The sequence below is a fragment of the Pelodiscus sinensis genome, chromosome 15 (assembly GCF_052426305.1).
Source record: "Pelodiscus sinensis isolate ZL-2025 chromosome 15, ASM5242630v1, whole genome shotgun sequence".
Classification (NCBI taxonomy): Eukaryota; Metazoa; Chordata; order Testudines; family Trionychidae; genus Pelodiscus; species Pelodiscus sinensis.
This window is the reverse complement of record NC_143066.1, coordinates 5,404,482-5,425,944: the sequence shown is the minus strand read 5'-3', so window position 1 is coordinate 5,425,944 and position 21,463 is coordinate 5,404,482. Positions and strand designations below refer to the sequence as shown.

The 21,463-nt window shown below is 44.1% G+C and overlaps 1 protein-coding gene across 6 annotated transcripts in view; it reads right to left on the bottom strand.

Annotated features, from left to right (window-relative positions):
* The window catches only part of CREBBP (CREB binding lysine acetyltransferase), a 179,225-nt gene that overhangs the window by 72,692 nt on the left and 85,070 nt on the right, over positions 1-21,463 (bottom strand). For all 6 annotated transcript variants that reach the window (XM_089782216.1, XM_089782217.1, XM_089782213.1 and 3 more), the window contains 2 exons: positions 15,035-15,211; positions 2-251 (listed from right to left, as the gene is read on the bottom strand). In XM_089782216.1, the coding sequence (XP_089638342.1) occupies positions 2-251; positions 15,035-15,211 (427 nt within the window). The remainder of the gene's footprint in view (position 1; positions 252-15,034; positions 15,212-21,463) is intronic.

Here is a 21,463-nt window from a genome sequence, read left to right as displayed (position 1 = left end):
CCTTGACAGGCTTTCCCAGCTTGACAATGTGTCATGTGATTGAGGACGTTCTTCATGGTTCGACAGTGTGGGAGAGCACAGGCTCGCACCTCTCCATTTGCTTGCTCGCGTCTCTGACATTTGTGGGCATGAAGCAGTAGAACCAGTTGTTGCTGTATCAGTTTGCGTTTCTCAGGATCTGCTGTTGGTCCAGCTGTCATTGCCTGTGTTGGTACAATTCCCACCTGCTGTACCTGGGTTTGCATCTGTGACTATGAAAAAGCATTTTGTTTTCAGGGTTTTTCTTTTTTCAAATAAATACCACATATCCATTAATAGTGTACTTAGTCAGAATAGTTTGTGAATGATCTTGTGATTTTCAGTCTACTGTTAACTATAAGATTTCAGTGTCACCTGTTTTAAACATAACTAAAACCCAACATTTATAACTACCTAAAGATATCAGTATTTAATTCTAGCAGATGAATTACTCTCTCTAGACGGATTTTCAGGATGCTTGTATTCACTTATTGGAAGGAAAACAGTTTTATTTTGTTTGTTTAAGGAAAGGTCCCTTAGGAACTTTTTGTTAAATAAAGGAAGTTTTTTTGGCTAAGATTGTAATAAAAGCGTGCCAAAAATACAACCAATTTATCAAACTGAGATCATATTTCAACAAGCTTGGAGTATGCTCAGCACCTAGAAACTAGACAGTAACCAGTACTTAAGGATCTAAATATAGATTTAGTCACCCATTTTCAAAAGTCATAGATTATTCCTATCTTGATAACAGATTCAGCAAATTGCTACAGCTTGATTCTTTATAGTGGAAAGTATCTTTGCCTCTACATCATCATTTTGGTGCCTTCACCTTCTGCAGGGACAGCACCATGTACCTACTCTCAAACCGACAACCTCAGTATTGAATGGCATTATGCACATACAGGAGGAGGCCATGTGGACTAAAAGACAGACAGACCCAGACTTGCTCCAGGTCTGAGAGTGGCTGGCACGAAAGCTGTCTGAAGGGAGGTAGTGAACTTGCCTCATTTTTGTCCAGAGTCACCACTATAAAGTCTAGGAGTTGTGTGGGAGTCAGATTAGACTTTTCCACGTTTACCCAAATTCTTCAGGATGCCAGGAGGTGGAGTGAGAACAAGACTGCTGACTGAACTTCCAATCAGGATCTGTCAGTTTTAAGCCAATGGTCCAAGAACAGGAAGATGTTATAACTATTTCATCTAATCTATGCTGCCAACACAAGATGACAACATTCATGAAGACTGCAGGTCTTAAACCCAGGGTTGTGAGTTCAATCTTTGAGGAGGTCATCTAGCAATCTGGGGCAAAAATCTGTCAGGGATGGTACTTGGTCCTGCTGCGAAGGCAGGGGACTGGACTCGATGACCTTTCAAGGTCCCTTCCAGTTCTAGGAGATAGGTATCTCCATTCATATATATAGGTGGTGGTGTTGCCCGTCTGAACGGTAGTGCTTTGAACTGGCAGTATTCCTGCCCCACCACAAACCCAAGAAATCTTTTGAGGGATGGGTCAGTGAGTACATCAGACAGTAACAGTTTTTCATGTCAAGAGCCACAAACCATGTGTCCTTCTCCAAAGAAAGGACTGATGCCAGCATAGCCATGCAGGTTTTTCATATGAAAATAAAACTAATTTGGCTGATATCAAGAATAGGCCTCTTTCCTCCCTTTATGCAAATACAGCACTTCATCTATAGCTTCTCAGAGAAGTTTTTGGAGGAGATGGATAAAAAAAACTTGACTGTATAGTCAAACTGGATGGTATCTAGGACCCACAGGTCCATTGTTAAAGCCCTCCAGTTGAGGGTAATGTATGCTACAGAGACAGAGAGGACTACAGACAGATAGGAATGGCTTCACTCCAACAGCATCACCATCAGCAGGTGAAGGAGGTTTGGCGGATGTCATCCAAGTGGATGGATCCGTATACCTTGGCATCTGAACTCTTTCACCACATGACAATGTGAATCACCACACAGGCATCAGAAAAACTGGAAGGGTCTTTGCTTATATATCTGTGTGATGGATGAGAGGAGTACTGTCCTTTTCTAACCATCCCAGCTTTCAGTAACTAAAGGATTAAACCCAGGCAGCTAGAAAATATTGGCAGGGAGCCAGGAGAACCAATGGGAGAAAGGGTTGGGATTTGAATTGAAAGGAACCCTGCTCACTGTTTTTTCTTTGTGAGAGTTTAAACCAGGAGCCGGGGGAAAGAAAGATGCTTTGAACTGGACAGGAATACCATTCATTTAAAACAAAAAAACACCTGAGCCTAGAATTGGACAGGACCTTGGAAATATGGACATGTGAGTAGATAAGGCATATTTATTTAGACATGATCAGATTATTTTAATTTTCTTTGTTTTGTTGTTTGGCTAAACTTCTCTATGCCAAGTCCATGTGCCCTCCCCCCGAACATTGTAACTTTAAAGCTGAATCCCAGGGAAGAAATGTTCTGTGCTTTAATCTGTTTTCTCAGTTGCTCTAACACCTAGCAACCAAGTATGCTTTACTAAGCATATATTTTTGTCTTGTCAATAAAATCACTTTTTTAAGGCTAAGATCTTATTCTTGTGTTCTGAAAGGTAAGAACATAAGAATGGCCATACTGGGCCAGACCATAGGTCCATCTAGTCCAGTATCCTGTCTTCTGACAGTGGCCAATGCCAAATGCCCGAGAGGGAGTGAACAGAAACAGGTAACCATCAAGTGATCCCTCTCTTGTCATCCATTTCCAGCTCCTGACAGAGGCTAGAGACACCATTCCTACTCACTTTGGCTAGCCTCCATGAATTTATATAATTTTTTTAAACCCTGTTAAAGTCCTGGTCTTTACGACATCCTCTGGCAAGGAGTTCCAGATGTTAACTGTGCGCTGCATTAAAAAAAAAAAAAAAAACTTCCTTTTGTTTGTCTTAAACCTGCTACTTATTAATTTCATTTGGTGACCTCTAGTTCTTATGTTAAAGGAACAAGTAAATAACTTTTCCTTATTAATTTTCTCCACACCAGTCATGATTTTATAGACCTCTGTCATATCCCCCCTTAGTCTCCACTTTTCTAACCTGAAAAGTCCCTTTGTTTTTAATCTGTTAATATAGCACCCATTCCAAAACCCTAATAATTTTTGTTGCCCTTTTCTGACCCCTTTCCAATGCCAATATATCTTTTTTGAGATGAAGTGACCGCATCTGTGAGCAGTATTCAAGATGTGGTTGTACTATGGATTTATATACAGGAAATAAGATATTCTATCTTATTCTCTATCCCTTTTTAAATGATTCCTAACATTGTGTGCTTTTTTTGACTGCCGCTGCACACTGAGTGGATATTTTCAGAGTAATAGGAAGTCTGTGTATGCATGCCTAAAACTGAGAGGTCAGCTATCAGACATTACACTGTTTTTTCCAAGTTCTCTTGTGATAAAAGAGCTTAGGATACCCCGTGGAAGATGTTCCCAAATGTTTTCTTCCTGGGTTCAAGAAAAAAGGGTGTGTTTTTTTTATACTTGGTGATGGCAGCTTCTCCCCCAAGGTCAGGAAATCTGTGACCTTAGGGAGTTTTTAAAAACAGAAGCCTCTAGAGGCAAGGTATTTTAAGGTCTCTCGTGGGCCCCTACCTTCTGCACTCTGAGTGCCAGAGTGGGGAACAGCCTTGACAACCTGTTTATGATGATGCTTCTCTGGGGCTCGTGAATGCCCAGGGAGAGGACAACTGTGAGCACAAAGACTTGTCTGTTTTCTGCTGAAAAGTTTCAAAGGGTAAGTTTTCAATGATGTTCTAATCTTCCTGTCCAATCCCAAAAAGCAAATTTATAACATTCACTACATTACTATTCTGGTACCAGCTGTGTCCACAGCTAAACACTGATTGCAAGCTGCACAGATCCCATTTCCTTATTTGGAATTCAGCCCTGTCCCTCCGGGGGAGTTGGTATGAACTCTAGGAACTTCAAGTAGTTTATAAAGTCATATTTTGCTAACAAGGCCTGGTAAAGATTGAGAACTGGATGTTAGCAGATGTGATCCTCCTCAGAAGAGCCAAGTGTTTCACTCCCGTGGTCCACAAGGTTTTAGGGTCTTGCTACCTGGATTCTTCTGTGGCTGCTTATACTGTTAAGGAGTTGGGAGCAAGATGGGTGAACAAGAGCTTTTCCCATTTTACAGGCACAAAGTAATGTCCTAGGGGTATGGGTAAATGTTACCTGTCCGTGCCATACCACTCTCTACTCGCTTAGGAGGAGAGGGACAACGTGACTCTGGTAGAGTTCACACTGCGATGCATAAAGATTTCAAAGACTCCAATAGGGCCAACACAAAGGATTGAACACTGGTGTGGGGGCATAGCACTAGGTACCTTGGAGGGTAACCCTGCCTGCATGGAGGATGGAGCCAAGAAACTCCCAAAGCCTTGTCTGGACTAACCTCTCTGGGAAGCGATAGCTCGTCCTGCACACTGGATTCAGCTGACGAGAAGGCTGGATCTGTCTATCACAGGTACTACTGGTGCCAGTGCAATGAAACTCTGGCTCCTGGACAGGGAAGGGGAATAAATCTTTCTTGTTGAGATGTTATCCTCTTCTGGGTTTACAATGTTCTTCAGAAGTATCTGACCCAAAAGTAGTGGAAGTTGTGCATCTGGGAGGTTGAAGATATCCTTGGGAGTAGCATGTGTCTCAGTACATTCTGAGTACAAGGGATTCTCGTCATTGGTTCTGCCTGATATAGTGCTACTTAGTGGTTGGCAAAGCCTACCATTGGAAAAGGAGCTTCAGGGGGTAGCCGAGTTAGTCTGTTACAGGAAAAAAAAAAAGGCCTGATAGCACTTTATAATCTAACAAAACATGTAGACGGTGGTATGAGCTTTCGTGGGCACAGCCCACGTCTCCAGATGACCAGTCATCTGAAGAAGTGGGCTATGCCCATGAAAGCTCATGATACCATCTACATGTTTTGTTAGTCTCTAAAGTGCTACCAGACCACTGGAAAAGGAGTTCTGTCTGAAGCTCCTGGTCCACCCCAGCAGATGTTGGCAACTTGTTACAGGCCATAATCACCACTGCTGTCAATAGTGAGGGCAGTTCCATTGGAGCCTTGCACCTGAGTGCCTTCTCTTCATGGTTAGGAGACTTATGGGGAACTTAAGTCCTTGGGACCAGTATGTGAAGATTCACCTGACTTGGAATGATAGAGGCAGCAAAGGGAGGAAACAACTAGTCGACTGTCCTGTTGACTATCCGATAAGCATTTGCTTATTGGATAATTGACTAGTCCTTCACATCCCTACTGTGCAGCAGTGAAAAGGATTGTTAATCTGCACCCGCTCTTCAATCTTTGGTGCAGAAAACAAGGAGATCCAATATGGAACTGCTGACCAACTGACACTACTTGCAAGATTTTCTCCTCTTCAGTGCACATGAGTTCCAATTTTCGGAATACACACAGGGACGATAACTACCCCAAGGAAATTCCACCTTCAACACTCTACTCCTACTTGAAAGTCCCATTTATAAACCCAAGAATCACATTAGTCCTCTTAGCCACAACTCTGCACTGGAAGCTTTTGTTCAGTTAGTTATGATAGTCTGGATTATGCATTTCTTAATTTCACTGTAGGACTGAAGGTACTGGGATTCCTGAATTACTACGAAGATCCTTTGTTAATTTACACCTACTTTAACATACTCCTGAAAATTCAATTGAGCCACAAATCTGAGCTCTTTATATACTCTCCTACAGACAGGCTCAATGCCGCCCAATTTCATTATTTCTTCTATCAAAATCACTGCATTATGCAAAGCCAAGAGAATCAATTGAGTTTATTAACAGTGAGCATAGGTGAACATGCAAGATCAAATGTGGTGATTCAGCAGATTAAGTTTTCTATAAAACATTCTGACAAATTCAGAAGGAGAAGAGCTCCTCCAACTCTCATTAGAGAAAATAATTGAGAAAGCTAAGGACTAGATGGTTATATTAACTTTCTAAATAATATTCTTGATCTCCATCTGCTGGTCAGAAAGGTAAGTGTAAAATCTATATTTGTATTTGTAACATACAGTAGCCAAATTCCTAGGCATACCTGTCACTGTCTAAACAGCTCACTGTGACCACCACAGATGTACCTGTGTTTTGCCTGAAGAAAATACCCTTAAGCCTGATACATGAAGCACTGGATGCACTGTAAAAATTAGGTCCACAGGACCAAAAAAAAAAAAAAAAAAAAAACACCCTTCAAAAAGGTACTCTCTCACTTAGTCTTATAGCCCATGAGCCTGCATACACTGGTGTTTGCAAAAGCATCTGCCAAGGGTGGTCATAAGAACTCTTGAAGTTCAGTTGCACACATCTGTGAATGCTGAATGCTGCTTAATTCCTCAATCTAATACTAGAGTGGGATCACCTCAGTGTTCCCAATAAAACCGTGAGTCACGTGCTTTGATCCATCCATACAACTCTAAAACAAGGCTAAAATCATGTGAAATCTTAACAGCGTCCATCTGCACACTTGCAGCATTCTTTGAAGTTGAGGTTCAAGGGAATCTTCTTCCTTGCAGTAATTATTCAACCCAGACATCTCTGTATTGTAATACTGACTGTATTCTGCGACAGTGGCTTCAGGCCGTCCTTCTAGGGCTGGATAGCATGAGAGTTCTCACTGCTAGAGCCAACATGTTATGCTGAGAAGATACACAACGCTTATATCAATTAATTACAGTTGGGCAGTCTCTTAACGTTTTTTAAAAAGAGTTGTTAATGAGATACTTTTATCAAATGCAAACTGAATCCAGTGCCATATTGGAATGTCCTACTACCCACCGCCTGAGAACAATGGATGTATCTCCAGTACACACTAGTCAGATACCGTTTGGATCCAGGAACCAAAGATGTTCTTTACCTTGTCCTGGTGGTGAGACTGTGCCTAGAACCTTTCACCTTCAGGCTGAATACAGCCGCTCTCTGAGTTGCGAACGGTCGACTTACGACCATTCGCACTTATGACCAAAGCTCCCATGGAGCGATCGTAAAGGCGGTCCCCAAATTACGAACGCAACCCGCACTTACGAACAGCGCGGTTGCGTGTAACTCAATGGGGTCTGAGTTACGAACAGTTCGAGTTACGGACCAAGTGTTGGTCCGTAACTTGTTCGTAACTCGGAGAGTGGCTGTACTTAATACACGAAGGATCTCCTTGTTAATTCCTTTCAGTACCAAAATGTAAACTTGAAAACCTTGCTTTCTTCTACAAGTGGCTTCACCCTTTTTTCTTGAAGAGCAGACTGTAGTCTCCCTGGATTCACTTTCTACTGGATCCTATCCTGGGGCTAAGCAAGCCTCTCTGAAGGTAGGCTTTGGAGGAGATGAAATAATCCTTAATCCTTCGAAGAACCAATTTCACCATCAAAAGAAAGCAGTATTCTAAGGGCAGGGCTATTAACCTGAATTTGGAGGGAAAACCCACTGTCCAGAGGGCCATCTTGCCTGCCAAAATGACCACAGCTCCAGTCGTTGACAGCACTGCATTACACACGGTGTCACACCCAAACAGCTAGTAGTGTCCAGAACTAGAAATATCTTAGCCAGCTGAGAATCCTCATCTTTTGCCTCTGGAGAACTACTAAGCCACTCAGCACAAACTGGAGCTTGCAATCAAAGTTCCAAGACTCCAAGAGAATTTTTCAATACTTCACTTTTCCTGCCCCTTCCCCTTTTTTTTTCCAGGTAACACTCATCTTTCCTTTGGCTCGTGTGCAGAGAATGGCACCTTTCCCTCAGCACATGTGTAGCCATATAAGAAAATGATACCAGACATTCTCGACAAACTCTTCTTGTAGTTTCAGAGCATGGGCTATCCTCACAAGAGTTACCAATTTGCCATCCTCTTTAAATTAGAGGCCTGCTGAGCTTCCATAGGTTCCCCTTCTTTGACTTTTCTGTGCCCCTCCTTTATCTCTTCTGGAACTGGCTGGGCACGAAGACTGGAACAAGACGACCACACGGGACAGGTACCTGGGATGAGGAAGGAGATGAGCTAGGACGAAGAGCAATGGGAGGAAGCTCAGATGAAGGACCAGGTGAGGGGGGAAGAGTATTGGCACCATGCATGGGGCAGAAAGGGTCAAAGTGAGAGAAATACAGGCTGAAGGGTTTGTGACTAGGGATGTAATAGTATAGTCAGTTAACCAATTAATAAGCAAAAGCTTATAGGTTAATGCTATAGACTACATGCCCTTTCCCTGCCCGTTAATTTTTTAGCAGGGTAGCCAGCAGCCTGGCTCATACCAGGTCTGGGACCTACCCCCGCTATGACTCTGCATTTAAAGTGTATTAGGAGCCAGGTGGGCGGGCAGGCTGGCTCGGGTCTAGCTCACACCAGGTCTGGGATCTCAGATCCCACCTGGACAGGGGCTGCTCCCTCTTTATCAGAGGCAGCAGCACAGGGTGACAGGCATGCAGTCCACAAGGGGGGATGGTTTTTAAACTGGATCCCCTTGCAGACCAGCTTCCATCCGGCACCCTGCACTGCTACCTCTGATACACTGGTAGGGGGCTCCTCAGGAGTGGGGCCGGAGCACACTGGCTGCTAGCCCCGCCGCCAGGAACTATAGAATAGTTGACTAACCGATAAGAATTCAGGAGGTTACCTGACTATTCAATTAACTGATATTTAACATCCCTACCTGTGACTCCTAGTCATCTCCCGAATCTGGAATGGAACCCTCTCCTAAGTCTGACATTCCTCTGCTATCATCAAATATAGGTTAAATTCACTGGCAAAGTGTGGGTCTCAGTCTCCTCTCATGGCTGGTCCACCAAGCATTAGCAAGCTGACAACCTCTATCACTTAGGCTAGGTCTACACTGTAGCCTTCTTGCGGAAAAGCTTATGCAAATGAAGCTCAGCGTGGAAGATCACCGCACTTCATTTGCATAATTAATGAGCAGCCATTTTTGCGCAAAAGGCTTTTGCGCAAAAAAGAGCAGTGTAGACAACTCCTTTTTGCGCAAAAAAACCCTCTTGCACAAGAGCCATTCTTCCTTATTTTTGCTGAGAACTAATAGCAATCCCTGAAATTTTCAGGGACAAAAGGAATAGTGTAGGACAGGAGTGGGCAATAATTTTTGGCATGGGGACATTTCAAAAAATGTTGAAGTGGCCCCAGGCCACCCTGGAAGGGGTGTGGCCTAAACCGGAAGGGGCAGGGTCAGAATGCTTCTGGGCTACTTTACTCACAGACCATGATTAGTTTGGGGGCGGGGGAGTGCGTGACGTCTCATCCTGCGCTGCGAGAAGCGCATGGTGCTTCAAAGCGCTGCATGGTCCTGCCAGGGCAGGAGGAAGTTTCACGTACTCCCCCACCCCAGGCCCTAATTAGCCTGGGAGCGGCAGGGTCTCTGCAGGCCGGATCCAGCCTGCCGAGGCCCTTTTGCCCACCCCTGGTCTAGAACAACTGGGAGGCTTAAGATATTAACAAAATGTTTGTGCAAATGAGCCCAGAGAGAAGAGTGTCTCCATTTGGCCATACAACAGGTTCTAGTAGAATCCTTTCTACTTTGGCAAAGAATCTCTTCAACATGGGCCAAGCATGACTTTTCTATTTCAGACACCCATCCAAACACCAGGCCATGAGATGGAGAGAACCCACATGGGCCTGTTTGATTTTCCCCACGTCTGGAGTTAGGAGATCCAGGAGTGTGCAGACACATATCTTTAGAAGTTCCATGAACCAGAACCATCTGGGCTAACAGGTTACTAAGAGAATGATGCTGGCTCTGTCATGATATTCTCCCCATGACTTGTAGAAGTAGGAAAATGGGACATAAGGCATCTCTGAGGCCATTTGTCCACGGCCGAAGAACATTGCTTTGGGAGTCCCAAGTCTTGGCTCTGGAACAATATTGGGGGAGCAAACATCTACAGCTGCTAAAAATTATCTGAAAAGACTTGTCATTGACCTGACCCCCTGATGAGACTGGCTTACCAGAATCCGTCCTCTAGTATGGAAACACCATATAATCCTGGCACTTCAGTTGGGCTGCTATAACAGAGAAAACCTTCATAAATGTTTTGGGGGCTGTAGCAAGTCGAAAGGTGAGGAACTGAAACAGCTTCTTATGTGATAATAAGTGAATGCCTACCTGGAAATGTGTGTCCTTTGCATCAAGAGCTGTGAACCACAACCTTTCCTGAAGGGAAGAAATTCTTGATCCCAGTATAGTCAGAATTCAGCTTTCAAATAAAAATGTTGAGTTGCCAAAAGGTCAGAATGAGTTTCTATCTTTTCTGGAAATTGGAAATACAAGGAGTAGAACCACCTCCCGTGATAAGGTGGGATGCTCTATTGCCCCTTGCTGTAAAAGGGGTTCTACCCCCCCTCGAAGAATCATCTCATCAGAATGGCCCCCAAAATAGGGCCTGGGAGGCAGTTTGAGAGGCAGGAAGGAGAGAAATGCTATGAAGTAACCCTGATGGATAATCTCCAGAAGCTAACTATCCGTAGAAGTATTTAGATTCTATAGCATTAGCTAAACTGCAGTTTCAAAAAGGAATTATGCAGCTGTGCAAATGGCTTCATAATTGAATTATACACGGAATCCTGACTTTGGCAGATGGCAACCAGCCCTGTTCTATAAACACACCACCAAAATACAGATGACTAAGACAATACAAACATTTCCCAGTGATAGGGAAACAAGTAAGCAATGAAGGAGCACCTCTGTGACAAATGAATAGGACTAAGGATGGAAGTTTAGGAGACCTATGTCCTCTTCTCCCCATTTATGCTTCCTTTCAGATACAGCCAGAAGTGAGGATTCCTGAAACTCCTGCGAAGTTTAAGAGTTATCTGGAAGGCACAAGAGCGGAATCTGTGCATCAACTCTTCTGCTAAAGAATGGCAACGAACATTCATAGTGTCAACCAACAGTAATTTGCATCTCAGAGAGGCTTTGTGTGTTTCTATAGTAACCGCTGTCATGTTTAAGAGCATAAAACATAACTGAAGTTGTAGTTTCCATAGAAACTATGCAAGCAGCTCAATTAAATTAATCTTAGCATATAGAGGGATACTGAAGTGGTGATATTTTAATTTTACTTTGTGAAGCAGCAGCCAGCACTCAAAATTGTCCGAGTTTGCAGTATTCTAAACATCCACAATTTCTAAAGTAAATTATATTTTAATAAATAAACTAACTAGAACCATTCTCACAAGCAATCTGCACTAGAAGTCATTTATTTTGCATAGCAGAAACAGGGAAGCTGTGTGCTTCCCATAGAGACAAAAATGACAAGATACTATTCACTCTCTCAGCAAACGGTCCATTTTCACAGTGAATATAAAACAAAACTTCTGCTTTAGAAATTGATACACATGTGTAGTGGCACAGATAGAGCTTACAGAACAGAACATTTCCTGCATCTGTTTTGGAATGTAGTGTACTAGGTTAAAAACCAAGGGGTGTATACAATCCTGTGTGACAAACATACAATCCTGTGTGACAAACAATGGAGCATACCTGGAGAATTAAATTTAATGAACAAGTGTGTACACACTAACTCTGTTCATATTAGAAAATTACCCACTGCTGAAAATGCAGATCAGGTGCATTGGTGTGAGGTTTAAATGGCAGGTAGATCCAAGATCAAAGTAAGTTCAATAATGTTTTAGAAACTGGTGAAACCTTGCAAAGTAAATTTGTTACTTCATTGCCCTAAAGGGGAGCAATAACACAGTGTAATTCTAAAATCTGTATGAAAGGGCATTTCATTTTAGTATGCCATTTAAGAAACCCCCACAATTCTCATTTAAAATACAATCCAGTAGCCAAATGCACTTTCTCTCAGTCTTTTGCCAAGACTGTGGATGGATGTGGCAACTCTTACCAGCAAGCACAATTAAATAAATTTAAGCACAACAGGGGGCTCTTGAACTCTGCAGTAGTAAGTATGAACAGAGTTTATGAACTAACAGTACTACAACCTAAGATACTGCACACCTTACTACAAGTTCACCAACAATACAAACAAGTTCCTAGTTACCTAACTTATTTCAGAAGTAGCCTTATAATTATATAACCACATAGTATCAAGAACTGGAGTGAGTGACTTCTTATAATCTTAATCAGGATTTATAAAGCTCAACAAAATTTCCAGTAATCGTTTAGGAGAAACTGTTGGAATTGATGGTGTTTCCTTCCCTGTTTTTCTTTCACTTTCGAGTTTCAAAACTGTACAGAAAAAGCTCCTCCTCTTTAATCAGCTGTGCCTTCATTCAGTAAAGCCACAATCCACTGTTGCCTCTCCAGCAGCTAGAAAAAATTAAGGCACTAATCTGCAGACTTGGAGCTGAAAATGTAATGGACTAAAGAGAGCAGGTGGCAGTGTATAAAGGAAAAAGAAAAGAAAAGCGCAGGCCTGAGTGTGCCTTGTAGCATTGCTCTCAGTTCTACTGATTCTGAACATCAGCAGAGAACAAAAGATCCCACCCCCTTAACTTTATTTGTAGTAATTTTTTAAAATGAAGAGCACACTGTTCAGGGGTACTCAAGAAAATATTTCTAAACATTCAAGTTTGTAATCTGCCCTTTTAAGGGCAGAACTTTTTGCTAAATGCTCCTGATAACGAATAATGGGGGTTACTAAAATTAATTACAATCTAAAATTAATTATATTCTCATTAATGAATTAACATTATTGAAATTAAGCTTATTAATTTTAAATAAGCTTCTAAATCCCCTCTCCCAACACCTTGTTGACAATTTCCCAGTTTACTGGAGAACTGACAGAAAATAACAGTCTCAGAGGAACCCATGAAACTCCCAATGTCTGTGATATCACAGAATTCTGGGGTATGTAGAGTGAAACCAAAAGTATCAATTTCTAAGGTGAAGGACTATTGGGAGGGTGCATGCTACTAGCCAAACCAATGGTCCAGTGAACCCAGTACCGTTAAAACTTATTTCAGCCTTATTCTGTCCACAGTCTGGATAGGGGGCACACTTTGAATATTTGGGGTTTACCTCATTTTTGTTTTTATAATTCATCTTTAATATTTTGCTGACCAATACAGGCAGTCCCTGGGCTACGTACAAGATAGGGACTGTAGGTTTGTTCTTAAGTTGAATTTGTACGTAAGTCGGAACTGGCATCCAGATTCAGCCGCTGCTGAAACTGACCAGCGGCTGACTACAGGAAGCCGGAGGCAGAGCTTCTCTGCCCCCGGCTTCCTGGAATCAGCTACTGATCAGTTTCAACAGCAGCTGAATCTGGATGCCTGGGACAGAGCAGCTGGGGCGCTGCCGGGTAGGTCACCACAGCTCCGCACCTCAGCACTGCGGGGACCAACCCAGCAGCACCCCAGCTGCTCTGTCCCAGGTGTCCCCAAGTCAGCTGCTGCTGAAACTGATCAACAGCTGATTCCAGGAAGCCCAGGGCAGAGAAACTCTGCCTCAGGCTTCCTGTAGTCAGCCTCTGGTCAGTTTCAGCAGCGGCTGACTTGGGGACGCCTGGGACAGAGCAGCTGGGGTGCTGCTGGGTTGGTCCAGTAGCGCCGAGGAGCAGCGCTGCGGGACCAACCGGCAGCGCCCCAGCTGCTCTACCACAGGCGTCCGCGAGAAAAGCCTGGTCTGCTGTGGGGGAAGGGGGGCACTAGCTGCCCTCCCCCCCAGCAGACCAGGGAGATGTGGGAGGCGGGACCGAGACGCGCCGCGATCCCGCCACCCGCGTCCTCCGCGGCTTTGCTCCGCGTCTCCCTGGTCTGCTGGGAGGGGGGGGGCCAGCAGACCAGGGAGACGCGGAGCAAAGCCGCGGAGGACCTGGGGGGCAGGACCGCAGCGCGTCTGGGCGGTCCCACCGCCCGGGTCCTCCGGGGCAAGAAAAGCCCCGTTCGTAAGTCGGATCTGTGTAACCTGGGGACTGCCTGTACTATTGAGGAAAGATGAGTTTTCAATATAATTCCTTAATACCAAACAGTTACATATACAGTAATTCCTTATTTAACACTATAGAGATCTTTCAGAAAATGCTTGTGTTAAGTGAAAATGTGCTATGTGGGGTCAATTTTCCCATTGAAAATAATGGAAAAGGTGGGGGTTGCGTTTCAAGTGGTGGTGTCTGTTGGGACCAGGACATAAGGTTGCGGGCAGAAAGGGGCCTGGGTTACAGCAGGGAGGGGAGGTGTTTGACTCTGGGGAAGGGAAGGGGAGGAGAGAGGAGGGGAGTATGCCCCTGTGACGGGTCTGCCGGGACCCACACTGAGTCTGGCGAGGGGGAAGCCCCTTTGCAGGGAGGCGGGGGAAGCCCCGCGCAGCTGCCAGCGACAGGCCGGCTGGGGAAACCCAGCCACTGACCTGCAAGAGGGGGAGGAGGAGAGGGGGCAATGCATCCAGCGAGGAGGAGTCAGAGGGGAACAGCGCAGCGAGTGGCGAACCCTCCGCCGCTTTGCAGGGAGGCGCGGGAAGCCCCGCGCAGCCGCCAGCAACGGGCCGGCTGGAGAAATCATGTTATTCGAGTGACAGTCGTGTCATTCAAAAAACTTTCCCTAAAAAAAAAAAATCGCGCTATCGCAAAAACGTGTTAAGCGGGCACGTGTTAATGAGAAATTACTGTATTCGGTTTTTACTTGATACAGGCTGAACCTCCAGCACTCTGTGGGCCAGCATGATTTTAGCTAGCCGGATGACCACTAATGGGTGTGGCCAAGTTTCCCATGGTCCTATAAAGTTTGTTTACAGCTGCCAGTCCTGGCTCTCAGTGTTCTGTGCTGTTATTTAGCTCTAATCATTTACCCCTAAATGTCTTCTAAAAACCCAGTAAGCAGTGGAAGTGTTGGTAATACTGCTAGACAATATTGACCTCCTGTGGTTCAGCAAATTCTCTGGTTTGGCACCGGTCAGGTCTTTGAGAGTGCTGGACTAGAGAGGTTCAATCTGTAAAACTTTATATTTTGGAACATGAAATATATTTCAAAAATACATAACAAGGAAGGAGGAAAATGACAAGTTAAATGCAACTTACCATATTTGGCACACTGGTAACTGAAGTACTCTTGATGTCAGTAGGAAAGGGAGGCAAATTATTTGTCATGCCTGGCTTGCTTGGTAACTGAGGATTCACACCGGTGGCACCCATCTGCTGCCCCCCAGCTTGACTAAAGGGCTGCCCAAAGGGACTAGTGTTACCTGTCATTCCCATCTGGAATAGAAAAAAAGATATTACTATTAACTGGCATTTACCTACAAACATTTTTAAAATTATAAAAGTAGATGCAAGTATCTTCATATCCTTTGATCCGAGACATTGAGGTTGGTCACTCACAATTACTTTCAAAGTTACCTATCAGGCAATAAAACTGACACCTGATTTTATCCATATGCTCTTTGCATCAACCTTATTTGTTACATTCCAAATAATAAAAGCATGTCAAAACTCCGAAGGAAAAGTTGTTGTTCCAAATAATGCACTGACAAAACATCCCCCAAAAGCAAATAACTTTTTTGGGGGTGCTTTTTTATGCAGGAGATGGAGCTCTGTATAGTAATTGCACATGGGGAAAATAAATAAAAATTTATAGTTCTTTAACTATTTACATATTTTGAAATTTTACAAAAAACCTACTTTACAACAGAAATGACATAGTAACCTGACAAGAAATTCTGGTTATAAGTTTATATAAACAATTTATTGACTTGAGACATTTAATTGAAAATCTTTTAAAATTTTATTTATGACTAAAAAAAAATCTTAGAGGGGTAGCTGCGTTCGTCTGTAACTTAAACACAAACTGGGAAAAAAGCAAAGTAGAATTTATGTAAATTAATACAAAAAACACTTCTCAGCTTCTTGGCACACGCGCGCACACACACACACACACACACACACACACACACACACACACAAATTACAAAAGCAACTTTAAAAATAGCACTGCACAAAGTTCTCTTTGAATAACAAACATAATCTATCCATAAGATCTAATAGCCTACAGAAGAGTCTCCCAAGATTAGTGATAGGGCTTCTATCACTTGAGTCATTCAGAACTACACTGGACAAAACCACTTCAAAAGATAGGGATTTTTTTCTTTGGCAAGGGAAGAGCCATTTAACACCTCTTTTCTATCACTAGTTGTATAAAGCTATTACAGCAATCAGTGTGACCAACCAAGAACACACCTTTCTTATCAGGGAGAATTTTACAGCATCTCCATCATCACTCTTTAAAGGTATGCATAAATTCAAACATCTGAAGAGTCGATATTTTAAATACTTAACCACCGCAAGTTTCCCTTTCCACTGATCTCTCTTGCCCTTCCTCCCGCACACATTCTAGGGTTCCTATGCTCTGTCTCGTTAGCCTCCTGCAATCACCTTTGACCATGGGAGGAAAACGTGAGGGAAGGCTTTACAGAAGTGGTCACTAACCATTTGATCCTGAGAACTCTCCTAGTCGATTGCAACCTGAGGTTGTACAGTGGGGCTGCTGGTAAGGGCAACTCCCTGCTTGCCTCAGGCCCACACTGCCAGCCTGTGAGGGCAGGGGTCTCGGCATGCTGCTCCTGCTTCCAAGCATCACCCAAGCAGTTTCAATGGCCAGGACTGGGTAACTAGGGTCCAACAGGAGCTGTGGGGGCAGTGCCAGTAGAGAGGAGCAGCACACAGAGCCATGTGTCCCTCAACCCTGGAAGCAGCAGCGCTTTGGCCCCTTAGAGGAGCGGTGTGGGGCCAGGCAGGTGAAAGACTGCCTTTCCCTTTTTTGGTTCATTAAGGCTGTCACAGAGTACATGCCAGCCAGTAGGAGGCTGCAATCCAACCATCAGCCCCCTCCCCTATAGCCAGCACCTTATACCCGCTCCTGTACTGTAAGCCTCAGCATTGAGCCACCTCCCAGAGACAGCTCCTCACACCCCTTTTTACATGCCAAACACTAGCCCTGAGCCTCCTCCAAGAGTCCCCTCCTGAATCCCAACCCTCTGCCCCCACCCAGTGTCACTTCCCACGGAGCAACCACCCTATTCCCTCTTGCACCGTAACCCCCCCAATTCCCTGCCCTAGCCCTGACCCCCTTCTCAGAGACAGCACCCTGTCCCCCACACACTGCCCCAGCCCACCCTTGCACCCAAACTCCCTCTCAGAGCTTGCACCTGGCACCCCCTCCTGTACCCCAACCCGCTGCCCCAGGCTCAGCCTGTAGCTCCCTCCCACAGTGAACCTCTCAGCCCCAGCCCAGAGCCTAAACCCCAATCCTTTGCCACAGCCTGGCAAATGTGAGTGATGGGGGAAAGCCAGCGATGGAGGGGGGTGGGATGGAGTAAAGTGGAGTTTCAGGGAAGGTGCAAGTTCTCAGGGAAGAATAGATCCTGGGTTGCTCTAATTCAAAAAGCAATTTGGGGCATAAAGGTTGGAAACCACGGCTTTACAGGGACATGGGCATGTCAGCTTTCTGCCTTTCCCAGTGGATGCTCCTGGGCAGGACTGACTCACTCCCCTTCCCTCTCGCATTGCTGAACCTGCTTAACAAAAGAGCAAAGCAATGCTGGGTGTCCCGTGCTGAGTCAGTGGATGACAAATGAAGCAGATCACTGACTCAGCTTCGGAATTCCAACCTCCTTACAGTCTTTGGGGGAAGGGAAGAACACAGTCACCTGGTCAGCCAGCTGTGAGTGCTCAGCAGGACGGAGCTATTGGGCAAGGAGCCTCAGTCTTTTTCCACCTCTGAGCTGCTGCATTAGTACAGCTGATTGGCTGGGAGGCTGGGCCAGAATTGAGCAAGCGCTACCTGTTTAACATACCGCCAAGCACCATTAAAAAAAGGCACAGTCTTCTGCCTGGGAAGAACATCGGGCCAACAAATTTAAGGGTATGTCTAGACTACAGGGTTTTTTGAAAAAAATAGCTTTTTTCAAAAAAAAAAAACTTCCCGTGTCTAGACTGCTGCCGCGTTTTCGAAATTAAATCAAAAGACGCGGCGGTTTTTTCAACCGTGGAAAACCTCATTTTATGAGGAAGAACACCTTTTTTTGAAAGTGCTCTTTCAAAAAAAGGTGTTCTTGAATACAAACAGGGCTTTTTCAAAAAGAGCATCCAGACTGCCTGGCTACTCTCTTTCGAAAAAGTGGCTTGCTTTTTCCAAAATACTGGTTGTAGTCGAGATGCGCTTTTTCGAAAGAGGCTTGCAGTCTAGACGTAGCCTAAGAGCCCCATGGCTGCAAACTCAGGCAGGGGAGAGGAGGGGATGTCAGATGTGATTATGGCTCCCTGATTTTGTGGGGTGGTCAAGACCAGCCCTTGCTCCAGAGAGATTCAGAGTCAATGGGGAGCTACTCTAAACTGTACCACAAGCAAAGGGTCTACTAAGCACCTCTCAGTTCTGCAATGCTATTTGCTTTGATGTGGCTAGCATAGGAGCTTTATGCCAGCATAGATCTCCCACCACAATGAACGTTCTGCTGGTCATTTGCAATCAGATTCCTGCCCATCTGCACTGCACCGAATAGTCAGGTATCATCTGAACGGAATCTATCATAGTTCAGCGTCTCCTCCTCTTACCTGGAGAAAAGCAAAGGGAAACTAGATTACAAGGACAAGAGACTTCTTTTGCGGGGGGGGGGGGGAAGACCTCACATGGAACAGCGGAAAAAAGCATCCGTTCTCCTCTGAGGCACAAAACAGTGGGAAGAGAACAATGCAGATAGAGAAGTAATTACAATATAAAATAAAAAGGAATTCAGTCTGCATTTCAACTTTACAGGACAAGAACACACATGACTTTTATCCAGAGCGATGGGTCCAACACAGATTTTCCTAGCAGCCTGTGAACAAGCATTCGTATCAGAACACTGTTAAGGTTGCTTCAGGAACGTTACTCTTGTGCTCAGACTTTAATCATTGCTGCTTCAAAATTAAACATTTTACTGCCATGCAGAAAACAGCCTTTCAAACGACCAGAGAGAGAGAGAAAGTCTCAGAAGGACAAGGAGTACTCCTGTGGCACCTTAGAGACTGACAAAAATACACGCTATCATGAGCTTTCATGGGCAAAACCCACTTCCTCAGATGAGAAAGGAGTCAGTTATCAAACAACAGGTTTTCAAATTCCTCCCACCTGCTGCTAGCCTTCTAAACAAAAAGCCAAACCATGCATTAACAGATATTTATCAATGTATCTTAGAATAAAGAAAATCATTAGTCTGGGACTAGTAAAATAAGTACGACATTCTCTAACATTGAAATCTAATGTTATGAGAATTGGCTTAAAACGTTTATTCATTTTTGTAAAGTATTGCTCCTAAAATGTAAAGAATACGGTAAGATTTTTTTTAAAGTGGAATTTCTTTCAAGATCCCTGCATGAACACAAAATTTGTATCCACATCTACATCCATATATACAAAGATGAGCCATAGATATCTGCATCCATCCACAAATTTTGCAGGGTTCTGGATACAACATTTGTATCTGCACCCATATCTGTATCCAGAAGAGTGAATTGCAGATTGCCATGGATTTGCAGGGCTCGAATAATGATGTTTAAAACTAATTTCAAACAAAGGCAAGACCAGCCTGGTATTGCAGTGGCAGAGAAACCTGGAGCCAGATGGCAAGTCAGAATCAGAGTCAGCAATGCTGCAGAGGCAGTACACTCTATTCAAAAAGTGCAGCTCATACCATTCCAACTGCAGTAACTCCGGCAACTATAGAATGACAGGAACTGCTTTGGAAAGAACCATTTTCAGTTTTCCTTACCCAGGAGGGTAACATGAATGGGAATGGGAAAGTTGAAAAAAAAGGCAATGAAGGCTAGAACCTTGAAGAACCCCCCCTACCCAAGCCCAAGCACTTTCACACTAAGGATATTACATTGCAGTTAACTGACTAGTCAAGTAGTCCATGGAATTTCCATTGACTACTCCACTAGTTGATAGGCACTTCCTATTCCTCCTTTGAAACGTACAAGAGCTCCAGCAGGGGTTCTTGTACATTTCAAAGGAGGAATGCTGAACTCCTCCTGGAGCCTGGGGCCAGCAGAAAGTCCTGCTGACTCTGGGCTGCACACAGGCGTGTCTGCTTTGAAATGTACAAGAGTCCCCAGCTGCAGGCTCTTGTGCATTTCAAAGCCATGGAGCCTGGGGTCAATGGGGGACTCCCCAGCTGACCCCGGGCTCCACAGTTCTGAGGCAGCATTTCAAAGGGGGCAGCCTCCGCACAGCTGATTCCCAGTTCAGCTGTGCAGCACTGCCCCTTTAAAACGCCGCCTCAGCATTTCAAAGGGGCAGCACTGGGGAGCTCAGGGTCATCTGGGGACTCCAACCGATCCCAGGCTCCAAACGGCATTTCAGCAGAATCCGTGCGGCTCCATGGCGCTTCGGCATTTTAAAGGGACAGCACTGCATAGCTGAGCTGCGGATCAGCTGTGCAGCGCCGCTGCTTTTAAGCACCCCTTCTTCCCCTGCCCCCTTTGCTGCCTCTATCTGATAGAGACAGCAAGGGGGAAGGGGAATCAACTAGTTGATTATCCACTGACTATCCAAAAAGCATTTGCCTACTGGAGTCGACTAGTCCTTAACATCCTTATTTCACACATCAAAAATATCCAGAATTAGATGTCATAATTCTGTGCTCCCTTGTTACGTATCTGAATATTTTAAGTAGGTAACTATTTCAGAAGTGTCAGTTAATCCTAGGTTGTTTGCTAATTTATTCAGAATCTAAAATGTAACATCTCTAAAATATTTATGCTTATTACTCAGACTGAGAAACCAACATCTCTAGAGTGAATAAAACCCAAATTGTTGAAATTCAACACTGCTCTTCCTCAACCCACACACCTGTGAGCAACAAAAAATAACTGCCCTTCTCATAGATATGCTCTCTCATATTTCTCAACAAATTTCTGAAGAGTTACTGGTTCTGAAAAATTATAATTACAAATAACCAAAAATAAGATAAAAAGTTAACAAGGTACTAACATAGTTTTCCACTAGGTACGTGTTGGTATATACACTGCAATTTAATACTCGTCCAATAACGAAGAACTGAATTCTTTCTAAGGAGCTTGAAAAGTTTGCTTCTCACAAAGCAATGCTAACAATATCCACAATTAATATGCAAAGTTCTTCACTGGCTTTTACCACCTGAGAATACAGATCTGTTTCACAGGTTATGGCTCCTCTGGACCTTCAGTCAAGTCAGTGTTAAAATGGGTTCATTTCCAATCCAACCAGAGAGAATAACTAGTTTCTCTAATGCCACTTCATTCTTCCACCCCACTAATTTCCATTATCTTTCTACTTCATCAATCTTTCCAGCTAATATTCCAATTTATTACTATTTAGCTCTAGGTTCATAGATGCTGCTTTTCTCATTGTCTTGACTCCCTCTCTACTAGGAATGTTAAATATCGGTTAATTGAATGGTCGAGTAACCTCATGAATTCTTATTGGTTAGTCAA